We start from the raw sequence: 13,756 nt of genomic DNA, 5'->3' as shown, positions 1-13,756 counted from the left end.
CTATATACCTGACTTCTTCTGTTAAAAAAGTACAAAAAAACATTGAACCAAAACAGTGAAGTAACTTATCGTCATGTTTACCTGTCGAAGGGAATTTCATGATTATCCATCTGTCCATCTTTTGACCGCTTATCCTCGTCACGATCACTGGGCACTTTCCAGTTTTTCAAGTCACGATTACCTGAAGAACAAACATAGTCTGTTACGAATGACTTATTGGTTATGAATATAATTCTTCAAAAGCAGATATAAAAATGCAAAAAATACTAATGAATTTCAGGATATAAGCTTCACAAAGTTTACCTGGATCCTCTAGTGAAATAGGTCCAGGAACCATTAAGACTTCTTCCTTAACAACGCAAAAAGTAACAAATATATTTGTGTAATATCTGCAGCATAAATGTAATGGTAAATATTAACTTTTTTCTTCTGTTTGAGTATAAAATTAAAATCACTACAGAAAACAGAGATCATGTAAACAACAGTGTAAAATTCTAGCAAATAGATTTTTTTAGTTCATTCACAATGTGCCACACTTATTTTTAGGCTTTTTATTTGCCTAAAAATATCTCCACTAAAACTGCAGAGTATAATAGTTGTGCAGTAACATTAAATATACTCATTTAATAACAGTATCAATAACAGTGAAAGTAAAAAGTATGTGAACCCTTTGGACTTATCTGGTTTTCTGCATGAATTGGTCATGAAGAGTGATCTGATCTTCATATAAGTCACAGGTGCTGATATACACAATGAGCTTACGCCAATAATACACAAAAAATTCTACTCTTTCATGTCTTTATTATACAAACATATTCAATGTTCACAGTGCTAGTGGAAAAAGTAAGTGAACCTTTGGATTTAATAACTGCTTGACCCTCCTTTGGCAGCAATGACCACAACCAGGCACTTCCTGTAACTGCAGGTCAGACCTGCACATCATGCAGGGGGAATATTAGCCCATTCTTCCCTGCAGAATGGACTTAACTCTTCCAATTTCTTTGGTTATCTTCTGTGTATGGCTCTCTGCAAGTCATTCCACAGCATCTCAATAGCACTGAGATCTGGGCTCTGACTGGGCAACTCCAAAGGTGGATTTCGTTCTTCTGAAACCATTGTGTTGTGAATTTGCCGCGATATTTGGGGTCATTGTCCTGTTCCATCACACAGCCTTTTCTGAGCTTCAGTTCAGGGCCAGACACCTTCACATTATCCTGGATAATTTATTGATAAACTTATGAATTCATTTCCCCTCAATGATGGCAAGCTGTCCAGGCCCTGATATAGCAAAGCAGGCCCAAATCACGATGTTCCCTTTATCATACTTTACTGTAGGGATGTTTTGATGTTTATATGCAGGTGCCCTTTTTACACCAAATGAATATCTGCTTGTTCCTCCCAAATAGTTCAATTTTGGTTTCATCTCTCCAGAAAACATTTTCCCAGGACCATTGTGGAGTGTCCAAGTGCTCTATTGCAAACTTCAGGTATGTAGCAATGTTCTCTTTGACAGCAGTGGCTTCCTTCTTGGTGTCCTGCCATGGACTCCTTTCTTGTTCGTTCTGTTGCGTATTGTTGAATCATGAACAGAGACGTTAACCAGTTCTAATGACTTCCTCATGTCTTTCGCTGTCACTCTAGGGTTCTTCTTTACCTCATTGATGACTTTGCATTGAGCTCTTGGGGACGTCTTGGTGGGGAACCCACTTCTAGGCAGAGTAGCCATAATACCGAACTGTCTCCATTTATAGACAACTTGCCTAACAGTAGACTGATGAATATCTAAAATATCTGAGATGGCTTTGTAACCCTTTCCAGCCTTATGTAAATGAATCATTTTTGATCGTAGCTCTGTTGTGTGAGGCATGATTCCGATCTGGATACGCTTCTTTTCAGAAGCTCAAACTCAAACTTTTCAGTGTTTTTCATCAATCAACGTAATTCTAGGCCACACCTCTGACCTCTTTTCATTAAATGGACTCCAGGTTTGCAAAATTCTGACTGCAATGAGCTTTTTAAAAAGTCATTAGCTTAGGGTTCACTTACGTTTACCAACCTTAAGTTTCACATTTTGAATGAATTATCCAATATGATCAAAAATTCTCTGAAAATATGTGTGTCTTTAGTTTTAAGAGGCTGTGTTAGTTCATTAGTGTGACTTACATGGAGATATGACCATGTTTTATATGGGAATTACACATGAATATAGTAAATTCCAAGGGGTTCACAAAATTTTTACTTTGACTATATTGAGATAAATTCACCATTAGTAAGAGCTGTTTGGGTATCCTATCGACTAAGAATGCTTTCTTTAGTATCCCGTCAATGGTGGGTCTGCGTGCCGGGTCCTTATGAAGGAGTTCATCCACCAGATGGCGCAGCTCAGCTGAGAACTTCTCAGAAAGATGTGGAGTGGGACTGTTCCATAACTCAAACAGGAAGAGCAGATTTTCCTGTAGTGAAAACTATAACGAAATGGAAGATTTAAGATATCTAGTATGCATTTCAGTAACACAACTGGCAACATGGAGGTTTTATTGCTATTTGACTTACCAAATTAATTTTAAGCTGATAGTATCACAAAATAATATGTAATACTCACAGCAAATTCAAGTGTGCAGAGTTCATACAGCACACAGCCCAAAGCCCAGATATCACTGATGATGACAAAGATAAGTTTAGTCAGTGCAATATGCGACTGTCAGTGACAGACCCTTTTTTGTTGGTTAACTACTTTACTATTTCTGCAAAGAAAGTGTATAACAATAGTTTATTTTAGTGATATATGTAAAATTGTAAGCCATTATCATTAATTGTCAATGTGTTTCGAGCAAAACAATTTTGCAGATCATGACCTCGTAAGTTGCCAAGATAAAGTATCTTAATGTTTTTAATGTCAGCGTTAACTCGCAGCGTTAACTAGATATCTAAGGTCGCAGTATGACTTTCCAGTTGTGTGAAATTTAGACCAGCAAATATTTATGATGTCAAAAACACTGCATTAGGGTTGGTTAAATTCCTTGCTTGGTGTTATATGATGAATCAACTCCCAAGAACTTATATTAACAGGGAATTTTTTTTATTTGGTAAAGGCAAAAAAACAATTTAAATATAAATATTGTGGAAAAAGGTTTATTCAACATACACGACTCTGGGAAACATACAGCACACATATATATATATTAGTGCTGGGCGTTATACCGCTTCATCCGGTATGCTGGTTTTAGTTCCCTGTACAGTTTCAGTTTTTCATATACCGCCATGTCGTAGCATAGCTGAAACAATAGCTGTAATTCTTCAATAGGCAGCAAATTATATAATATTGTTCGCTACTTTAAGTGCTATGGATCGCTGTGCAGAGTGTATTGACCGGGGACCTATGTTAACTGTGGGAACCCAACTTGCTAAAAGTTATAACTTTGTAACTCAACAATTCTCCATATATAAATGTTCAGCATTATAGTGTTTTGAACTACTGCCTAAAATTTGGATTATTTATAATTTAATTAATCTGTAATTAAATCCATATCAATCAAGCAAAATCTGTAACATTATCGGTTTATCATGGTAGTAATTCTTAAAATCATGCCAGTTAAACAAACTGGATGTTATCAAGCTAAAATAGTTATAATCAATAAAATATGTAACTATCTAGCTAAATATACATTAATACGCTAATAAAACATGTCAGTGAAACAATTCATATCGAGCTAAGAACATGGTTACAATCCATAAAATATGTCACTATAGAGCTGAATATACAGTAATATTCTAATAAAATATGTCAATTATATTATCAAGTTAAATGTAAATTATTTTTATAACACACCTTTTTAAAAAATTCATAAATGTATTTTACTGATGTAAACGCTTGCTGCCACGATAAGAGTGAACTTAAATTTAAATAAATAAATAAATAAATAAATAAAAATACCGTGATATTTTTATCACTGATAAAAAAGTGCGTGGAAATGCCAGAATCCTAAGAAATACCATAATAAAACATTTTGGTCATACTGCCCAGCATTAATATATATGTATATAGCTATATATCACACTACTGTAGTACATAAAAATTATAGATACAATACCTTTTGTTGTCAAAACATTTGTCTTTCCATACCTCCGGAGCGATATAAATAGGCATTCCTAACTTGGTTTTTGCATATTCATCTTTCCTGGAATAAAATAATAACATATCACTACAACTTGGTACAATTCACACTGTTATTTGAGTAACAAGTACTGCTGTGTTGGCCAAATTATACAGCAAATTACCTTGCCTTGAGATTAAAAGTTTTACTTTTAAAATGTTTGCACTAGCTACATGTTAATATCATCCCATCCATAGTCCGCCTTGTGACACATACCTCCTGGGAAAATCTCCAGAGTCACAGAGACCCTGCATTGAATAATGATCGTTCCAAATAGACAGGTGAATGAAGTGAATACTTCAATGTTATCTTTGCATTTTCTGTAACCGCTTATCCTATTCAGGGTCACGGGGGTCCAGAGCCTATCCTGGAGGCTACGGGCACAAGGCAGGGAACAACCCAGCATGGGGCACCAACCCATCCATGGAGCCCTGGTCCCAGAGGTATGAGGCAACAGTGCTAACCACTGTGCCACCACACTACCGTTATTTCAGTGTGAGGCAGACATGGTTTTTCCATCCAGGCATTTTCCCAATGGGGAAAAAGGTTTTGATTATTTTTCTTCCTGGCCTCAGCAGAATGTTACCAATTTGCTTTACTCTACTAAGGTGCCCTAATCACATAAGCAATTTTGAATACACTACCTGCTTAGGATTTTTGAAACTCCAAAGTCTCCCAGCTTGATGGTTTCTTCTTCGGTCAAAAAGAGACACTAATACATGTATGTAAATAAATAATAATACCAATGATATTGTGGTTAAAGCATTTTTATTTTGCTTAAAACAGTTCTCAAACTACAAAAGGTTCTAACATCATCTGAATGGTAAAATACACGTCATGTCTACCTGAGGCTTTATGTCTCTGTGTACAATACTCCTGTCATGCACATGTTTCAGGGCCAAGCAAATCTGCACAAACCAGTCCAGGATCTGAAACACAAACACAAATGCAGGCAGTGTAAAGGTACAAATATATATTGAAATTATGTTTATCTTCCGCATATGTTATAAAGCATAAACAAATAGTAAATGTATCATGCAAATATTTTACCTAATACATAGGACAAGAATACCTGTACAGGTGTAATTTCTTATAGTTTTTTGCTGTATGTGTTGAACCTTTTGAGATTGATTATACTATATTTTACTTGAAAACTGTTGATAGGTTACCTGGTCTTCTGAGAATGGAGTGCCTTCTGTTTTTTTGGACTTAATCTTTTCAGAGAGATCTCCCCCTTCACAATAATCCATTGCTATGTTGCAGCTGCTGTTCTCTATAAAGGAAATATGTCTTTTATTCACAAATTAATAGATAAACTAAGTTAAATTAAAGCACACTTGGATACTATTGCAAAAAATCTTTAACAATTCAAGATACACTACCCAATTATTATTAGTAACACTTGTATACCAGCACATACATGTACGTATCTAATCTGCCAATCATGTGGCAGCTCAATGTGTAAAAATCAAGAGTTTCAATTAATAATAAGATCAAACATCTAAGTAACTTTGACCGTTGCATGGTGGGAGGTTTAAATACTTCTGCGATTTTCACAGACTACAATCTCTAGAGTTTAGTCAAAATGACACAAAAAAGAAAAAAAAATCAAGTGAGGCAGTTCTGGGGATAGAACTGCTTTGTTAATGAGAGGAGTCAGAGGAGAATGACTAGACTGGCTCTAGATGACATGAAAGTGCTACAGGAACTCAAACAACCACTCTTTACAAAAGCAGAAAAACATCAGTGAGTGCACTGATTACACTTTGATGTGAATGAACAAAACAGCATATATTCTGTCAAATGGAGGCTAAACGGAAACTGAACAGTTAAAGAATGCTTGTGGAGAATGTATTCTTGGCATTCATTGGCCCCGCTAATACCAACGAAGGACCATTTAAATGCCACAGCATGCATGAGCATTGGTGGTGACCATGTGCAAAACTTTATGACCACCCTTTACCCATCTCCCGCTAATTCCAGCAGGATAAAGCACCTGGTTCCATGAGCATGACAATGAATTCAGGATGTTTTAAAGTATAACTCGTGTGGCTCAAAAAATACAGTATTGTGCTAACGATCTAGGGATCATAAGTTCAAATCTCAGAGACCATAATTCTAAGTTGCTTATGATAAAAGCATCATATAAATGGAAATGTGTCCCCAGTCTCTAGATCAGAATCAAAATCCAATAAAACACTTTTAGGATGTAATGGAACAAGAGATTCACTGTAAGAAGGTTCAACCAACAAATCTGCATCTGTACCGTCAGTAAAGGACTCCACATAGCGGACAATGTGAGGATGGTCCATGTCTGCCAGACTGGCCACTTCCCTCTGTGTTCTCTGCTTGATTTCATCATCCATCTAAACAAATCGATTATGAAATTCATCATCAGTGAGATGAACTAAAGGATACAGTCCCCTCCACAATTATTTGTACCCCTGCTAAATCTCAGCAAAAAGTGTTAAAAGAAATTCACATTTTTGTGAATTACCTTAATCTCACACTGAATAAATTACAAAAATGCAACCTTTAACCGAAGTTAATTTATTCTGAGTGGGGAAAAAAATCCTTCCTCAATAAATAGTGGCGTACCACAATTATTGTTCTGATTGTGTAGGAACTTTCAGGCTGTAATCCATGACTTCTTTTTTCACTGAGGTATAAATATGACGTAACTCAGAGGCCAAATTCCATTATTCATCAATATGAGAAAGATCAAACCAAATGAGGGAGAAGTACGTTGATCTTCATAAGTCAGGCAATAGTTATAAAGATAGCTACTGCCTGAACATGCCCATTTCTATTGTTAAGACGATAATTTAAAAGTTCAAATCAACTGGAACTTGCCTTAAAGAGGACCCAAGCTTATTCTGCCTCCATGCACAGTGAGGAGCATCGTAAGAGAGGCAAACAAAATCGGCAAAAATCACTTTTAGAGAATTACAGGAAAAAGTTGCATATCAGGGTCACCAAAACCACCATCAGACACCATCTCCATGCTAACAGATCACGAAATTCTGAGAATTTTTTTTATATTATCAAAAATGAACAATACAGATATACAAAAAACATGAAAACCTTTACAAAGAATTTACTTCAATTAAATATTGTATATTTATTATTTTGTCAGTGCATTTCTTATAATCCTTTTACTCATGTTTACCAAGGTTGCCAATAATTGTTTAGGAGACTGTATATATAATATCCATCATTTTCTTTTTTATGGAATGCACTTCACACATGCAACATACATAGCAGAGACTTACATTTGTCATGTTAATAGTTCTGATGATGTATTTATTGCCATCTTTATTCACCAGAGCTGCTTTCCCAGTACTTTCGTTTTCAGTCTCTTGCAGTAAAGAGTAGCCCTTCTCTGTCAGAAGACTTTGTTGATTACCCATTCCTGCAGTGAAGAAAAAAGTCTTAATCTTCAAAAAATTCGTTTTAGCTTAATGTTAATTTATAGAAAATATTTGATGGTTCTTAATATAATAATACAATGTTATATTTTGTTCTTCGGTTATTTCCAGATTTAAAAACATTAAAAATATAACAATAACCAAAACAAAATCAAAACATTTCGAAAAAATGAAAGAAAACAGAATACTTACTCAAGTTCAGTCATTAATGATTCTATTCAACGATTTATTCCCTATTCCTTAAATGACTAACAACGCTCACACTCCCAGTATAAATATTAACTTTCGTTATTACACATGATTTTAAGGAAGTGTTGGGCGTTTCTGACTTGATTACAAGGAAGTGTTCTGTCATGTGATTCGAACACGTGAACAGACTGGAATAACAGGGTGCTTTATTGCAGTGTTACTAACTTAGGGACTTTGTCTTAGTTCTTAGACTCCTCTAGCGACTCGTTTTCAAAAAAGCGACTAGCGACAAATCTAGCGACTTTTTCTGGGGTTATTGGACACTTTTGGAGACTCTGACGGGAAAGCACGTATCGTTTTCACTCTTCTCACCGATCAGCGATTGCTGCCGTGGGCTGCTGTACCGTCCCAAAGCACTCACAGGCGGACAGTCCTCCCGCAGCCAGAGCAGGAAATGTTCATCCCTTCGCGTCCAGACTGCAAATGAATTGCGCATGCGTGAAACCGCCACTGGCTAGTCAGGGTGAGGTAAATTTAAACTGTTCTACGTCTAAAATTGCGGAAGCGTATTACTGCCACGACATAACAAGAAAGTATTCACACTATCACGGTATAACGTGAAAATATTACATTATAACGTGAAAACATAACGTTAAAAGGAGAAATCGTATCATGTGATAACGTGAAAACATCAATAAGAAAAGTGTCATCATTTTAGCCATTATATATATGTAGGTTTTGTCGTTATAACGTAATATTTTCAAGGTATAACGTGATACGGTTTCACGGTAAAACGTGATGTTTTCACGTTATAACATGATACGATTTCTCGTTTTAACGTGATGTTTTTACGTTATAATGTAATATTTTCACATTATAACGTGATAATGAGAATTTTTTTTTATTGTGTCGTGGTAGTAATACGCTTTCGTATAAAAAAATGACTGCACTAAAATAAACTACCGATTTGACTCACAGCCTCAGTCACTTGAGAGGCGCACACACAGTGGACGAAGTGAGTAAGGTAAACCAATTTAATTTCAAACCAAAAAATGGCACTTTGCTTTAAAAAGGCTGCCGACCCCTGGTCTAGACTGTACTCTCAGAAATACAGAAATGAGTGGGAATCAAACCCTGAATTCAAAGGCTGGTTGAAGCCATTTATTGGAGATGCTACACAGGTGCAGAGTCCACCATGGCATTAGCTATCGCTGAACACTGTTCTCTGCTGGTGAGTGACCATACTGGAGAAACATGTAGAGCTGCTTCCTCAGACTCCACTGCTGCTACCCACTTCAAAATTTACAGGACAAAGTGCACAGAAATGATTAAAGGTGTGGGTGAGCGTCGTTTCAGCCTCCTCCTCGATGAGTCCACAGATGTAAGTGTTTCTAAGTACCTGGGGATTGTGATAAGGTACTTTAATGACACCAAGCAGACAGTCGTATCAACATTTCTGGGGTTTGTTGAATTGGAGGGAGGAGATGCTAGATCCATAGCCAGTGCTGTTGTGTACAACTTTTTTATCTTTGTTTTTTTTTTTTGTATGGTTGCGGTGGTGGGGCGGGTGAGTTTGGAGTGGCCACCCTGGAATTGAATGTCTTTATTTAAAAAAAAAAGGCGTGGGAAAAGAGAAAAAAAAACGTTTTGCCACATCAGCTGCTTACTCATTCAAGTCAGCTCCCTCAGTTACTGAATCTTGCATAGAGAACCTTGACCAAAATGATGATGACCCACTCCTTCTGTGAGCCAGCACAGCTGTGTGTACCACCAGAGTGTCTCTTTCGGGTCACTTTTGCCCGTCCCAAGCCCGGATAAAGGAGGAGGCTTGGAATTGTGATATATAAAAAACAAGAATTGACAGAAGAAAGTTCATTTGTTGTTCTAAACGTATTTAGGGTGTTTTAAACCACTTCTCATCTCTCCCACGACATACAGCTTCCATTACAATTACTTGCTTATTGCACATTATGCAATGAGGTGATGCCATCATTTACTGACCTCTAGTCACTTTTAGGATGGCCAGTAGCTGCACAAAGTTCGAGTCTGGGAATAGTTACATCCAGCTGTGGTGCAAGCTTAGCCTTGCCAAACACAAATCCAAGCTCGCTCTGGCCTTCTACATTCGTAACTTTAAGGTAGGCGATAGTTGCAATAGCTAGTGTAGAGGCATCACAAAATATACACAGTTCCGTACTTGTAGAACTGCTAAGAAAAATGGAGGTGTATGTTCTTGGTATCCTGGCGTTAGCCAATTCTTTAAGGGATTTTTCCCATTCTTGCCATACTTGAAGCTTATTCTTAGGGAAAGGGTCATCCCACTGACATACCTCTGTGGTAAGCTCTCTAAATAAGGCTCTGCCTCGAATGCTGACTGGAGCTGCCAATGTCAGATTCCAAAATAATGCTGTATACCACAGATTAAGACACAGGGCTTTTGGGGATGTATGGTTATTTGGTAAGCATCGTTTTTATTCATTTCACAAAAATTATTGGCACATTTTTGTCCACCAACTCCATTTCAACTAGTGTTTCAAGCATTTACAATATACAATTATGTGTGTGAAAGGTGGCCTCCCATCCTGGGTTGTTCCCTGCCTCATGCCCATTGCTTTCGGAATAGGCTCTGGACCCCCCACGACCCAGTAGGATAAGCGGTTTGGAAAATGGATGGATGGATGGATAAACAAGTATTACATTATTAAACAATAAATTTTACAAATGGACAGAGACGAAGACAGGCATGGGGAAAACCAAAGGGGGCTTTATTAAATGAAATTTCAGACAGGGCAAAAGGAAATTGGACCACGAAGGGTCCAAACAGGGTAGGGAGGATCAGGCGAGAGCAGAGAACACATGTATGGGGAGCAACATCAATGACTGAATGGGGGAACTCAAGAAAGGGAGGTACTATCTATTTGAAAAATATATATATATCACTGACAAGGGAGCAGACGAGAGGCACCTGAGGTGATCCACACGAGGGCTGTAACAAGATGCAAGATTAAACAAGGAACAGGTGTGGCTCATTAGAGCCACACAATGGAGAGAACAAGGGGAAAGGAATGCAGGGTATGACAGGTGTGTACTGTACTTAGGCTTACTCTCACAGGATCCTTGTACTTTTCAGCAATGGAGAGTTCGGAGGACACCACTGCTCTGCATATTCAAGCCGTAAGTGTATAATCATTAAAATTAAGTTAATTATGTTATCTGTATTAGTGAGATTTTGTTTGCTGTGCTCAGCAGCCTCTACTTTGTGGTACTCAGATGTCCTGGGATTGGAGAGTTGCATGTTTTATTAGTTAGCAAATCACAGTCCCTTACTCCATCCTTATTATTAGTTCTCTGCTTCTCCAAAGGTTTTTATAACGTATACTACTAGTCAAAAGTTTTTGCACACATGTTGCTTGTTACCCACTTAACATTTACTAAAGATACATTCAATATTCTTTGCTAACAAATAAATTTACAGTATGCTCAGAATTTGAGTACCTCTATTAGCAAGAAAATGTCACTTTGATTTATAAAGGTAAGCTTCTCTAGCAGTTATAACAGCTGAGAAAATTTGAGGCATTCTTTCTGCGAGGGACATTAAATACTGCTCTGCTTCATGGGGGATGAAACAGTTAACTAGTGCATTTAAAGTTAAAGGACAGCCTAGAATACTATCACCACGCAATCGGTTAATAGTATGTCAGACATGCACTGTTACGTACTCTTTTCATTTATAAGTGTTCACTCAACTTTCCAATGCTTAGAACATTCATTCTAAATCCTGATGTCTGCATTATCTTTTGCGTACAGGACATGTCTATTGCCACACAGGAAACTTAAACAAGGCTGAACATACATTTCCACCCACACGAATAGGGAAATCATTTAATTACCTTTATTAATCCTGACCTCAAGTGTATTGTTACCATGTTTCTATTTTAAATTGATATGACTTTTTTATGATCTTTTTTGTTTAAGTTTTTAAGATACCTTTTTTGGGGTCCTTATATTGATTTTAAATCATTTCATCATTAGTAATTTGAAACTATTTTCAAACCACTCATGACATCTTAAGTCAGGTTCACCTGTATCTATAATTTTATTGTAAGACACTAATTATTTCTCTTTTTCTTCTTTAGGAGATTAATGAAATATTGGTTAAAGGTAATAAAAACTTGCCAACCAGAAAGCATGTTTTCCATGTCCAAACAGGCCTAGTAATCAAGTTATACTGAGGTAAAATTACTAGATATTGAAAATACAGTTTTTTTTTTGTTTTTTTTTTTACATACTTTTCCTCTTTCAGGCTATGATGACTGGATGGATGAGCAATTTGCAGATGTGGTGTAAGTTAAGCGCTTATATTTGGCTTTTAAATTAAAATGCGATGGAGAAAAAAATATATCCCAGCAGAGGAAATTTGTAAAAGCTAATTAGCCAAATATCTAAAATCCAATCAATCTTCTTACCACTTATTCTGGCCAGGGTCACAGGAAAATATGTAAAACACATAAAAACCATTACACACTTAGAAATGAATGATAAAATACATGCATGAATATGAAATTAAAACGAACTTGACTTCAAGACAGACAAATTTGTAGGTTCAAATTTATGTCCAATTTCGTGTTGCCCTTCTGTGTGTAGTGACATTAGAGATATCGGATACCATATGATACCAATGATATCAAGAATATCAGATGTATTTATAAAAGCACAATCTGTAAGTTCATTGCCTCTCTTTTCCTTCCTACAGGTCATTTAAAATAGAAAATCAGATAGAACATGGCATTTCCTTATTCCTAACTTTATTTAAGTTCTCTGTTGACATCTTAGAGCAGAAAGTCAAAGATTTGAGAGAGCTTGCAGATGGTCTGGAGCGTGTTCACTTTGGAACCACAGTGGGCAGCTTGACAGGGGGGGTGGTCAGTGTAATCGGAGGGGTCACCTCTGTGGTTGGATTAGTCCTGGCCCCCTTCACCTTTGGAGCTTCTCTGGCTGTGACTGGGGTGGGACTTGGCATAGCTACTGCCGGAGGGGTGACTAGTGGTGTCTCCAACATCACCAAAATGGTTAATGAGTCAATGGATCGCAAGAACTTTGAAAAACTTATAAAGGACTATGAAGACTTGATGCAGCCCATCACTGAATGTCTGAGAGAGCTCAGTGAAAACATAGAGAATCTGCAAAAGCTGAAATCCACCAAAAAAAAACCTGAGGGGGGATCCCCCCAGAATGTCGATAATATGATGCAGGTTGGAGCCCGGCTGGGAAGGAGTCTGGTCGGGGGTGTGCCTGAAATAGTTCGGCTGGTTCAGGTGGTCAACCTGGGCAAGGTAGCTGCTCAAGCATCTAGAGCTGTGCAGGTGGCGGGAGTCTTCACCGGTGTGTTTTCTAGCCTCTTCATCGCTCTGGATGTGTATTTCATCGCTAATGATGCCAAAGAGATCCATAACATGAGGGGAACTAATACTAATTCGCCAAAGAAGGAAAAGTCTGCTGCAGTTGAGTTCATAGCAGTGATCAGAAAGACAGCCGGGCAGTTAGAGGATGGTCTGAATGAGCTGAAAGAACTGAAGAATATGCTTAATGAAGGTGGGGCTCAGAGAGCTCAATAATCAACTCAATGTGCACTCTTTATGCAATGCTTAAATATAATAGAGGCCACAATGACATTCTTAACACATATTACAAATATTTTGTTGTAGATTTTATTGTAGTGACATTTCGTGTTCTTCTTAATTTGTAAATAAATGTATTGAAAAAGTCTTAAATAACCAGATGACCAAATTCTGAAATAAACATAAGGAAATGAAAATGAGGCCAATACAAAAGTACTGGACTGCACTGATGTCCTCACATTCTCAACTTTCCTTCAATAAAACGACCTCTTTTCCAAACTAGCCTTATGCCTAAGCTATCATAAGCTCTGTTTTTGGATTCCTTTTGACTTCTTTTCATTTTGAGGTGCTTAGTTTCCAGCACCAT

The 13,756-nt window shown here is 37.2% G+C and overlaps 2 protein-coding genes across 4 annotated transcripts in view; one reads left to right on the top strand and one right to left on the bottom strand.

Moving 5' to 3' along the window:
- Window positions 1–8,175, bottom strand: part of LOC125704825 (probable serine/threonine-protein kinase nek2) — a 21,959-nt gene extending 13,784 nt beyond the window's left edge. The window contains exons 1-11 of one of the 2 annotated variants that reach the window (XM_048970902.1): window positions 7,775–8,175; window positions 7,427–7,566; window positions 6,421–6,520; window positions 5,324–5,427; window positions 5,000–5,083; window positions 4,799–4,866; window positions 4,092–4,178; window positions 2,603–2,657; window positions 2,265–2,465; window positions 304–349; window positions 82–181 (exon numbers count right to left, since the gene is read on the bottom strand). In XM_048970902.1, the coding sequence (XP_048826859.1) occupies window positions 82–181; window positions 304–349; window positions 2,265–2,465; window positions 2,603–2,657; window positions 4,092–4,178; window positions 4,799–4,866; window positions 5,000–5,083; window positions 5,324–5,427; window positions 6,421–6,520; window positions 7,427–7,564 (983 nt within the window). In that variant the 5' untranslated portion in view covers window positions 7,565–7,566; window positions 7,775–8,175. The remainder of the gene's footprint in view (window positions 1–81; window positions 182–303; window positions 350–2,264; window positions 2,466–2,602; window positions 2,658–4,091; window positions 4,179–4,798; window positions 4,867–4,999; window positions 5,084–5,323; window positions 5,428–6,420; window positions 6,521–7,426; window positions 7,567–7,774) is intronic. The other variant, XM_048970903.1, reaches the window with a different exon arrangement.
- Window positions 8,151–13,756, top strand: LOC125704841 (apolipoprotein L3-like). Of its 2 annotated transcripts, none has more exons than XM_048970963.1 (5): window positions 8,151–8,294; window positions 10,902–10,945; window positions 11,908–11,932; window positions 12,075–12,114; window positions 12,525–13,756. In XM_048970963.1, the coding sequence occupies exons 1-5, from the start codon at window positions 8,255–8,257 to the stop codon at window positions 13,384–13,386; spliced, it is 1,011 nt and encodes a 336-aa protein (XP_048826920.1). In that variant the 5' UTR covers window positions 8,151–8,254; the 3' UTR covers window positions 13,387–13,756. The 2 variants fall into 2 exon arrangements, with proteins under 2 accessions (XP_048826920.1, XP_048826921.1); XM_048970964.1 differs by lacking the exon at window positions 8,151–8,294 and adding an exon at window positions 8,604–9,152.

Source organism: Brienomyrus brachyistius, chromosome 12 (assembly GCF_023856365.1).
Source record: "Brienomyrus brachyistius isolate T26 chromosome 12, BBRACH_0.4, whole genome shotgun sequence".
Classification (NCBI taxonomy): Eukaryota; Metazoa; Chordata; class Actinopteri; order Osteoglossiformes; family Mormyridae; genus Brienomyrus; species Brienomyrus brachyistius.
The sequence above is the reverse complement of the archived record's forward strand: the minus strand, read 5'-3'. Positions and strand labels throughout refer to the sequence as shown.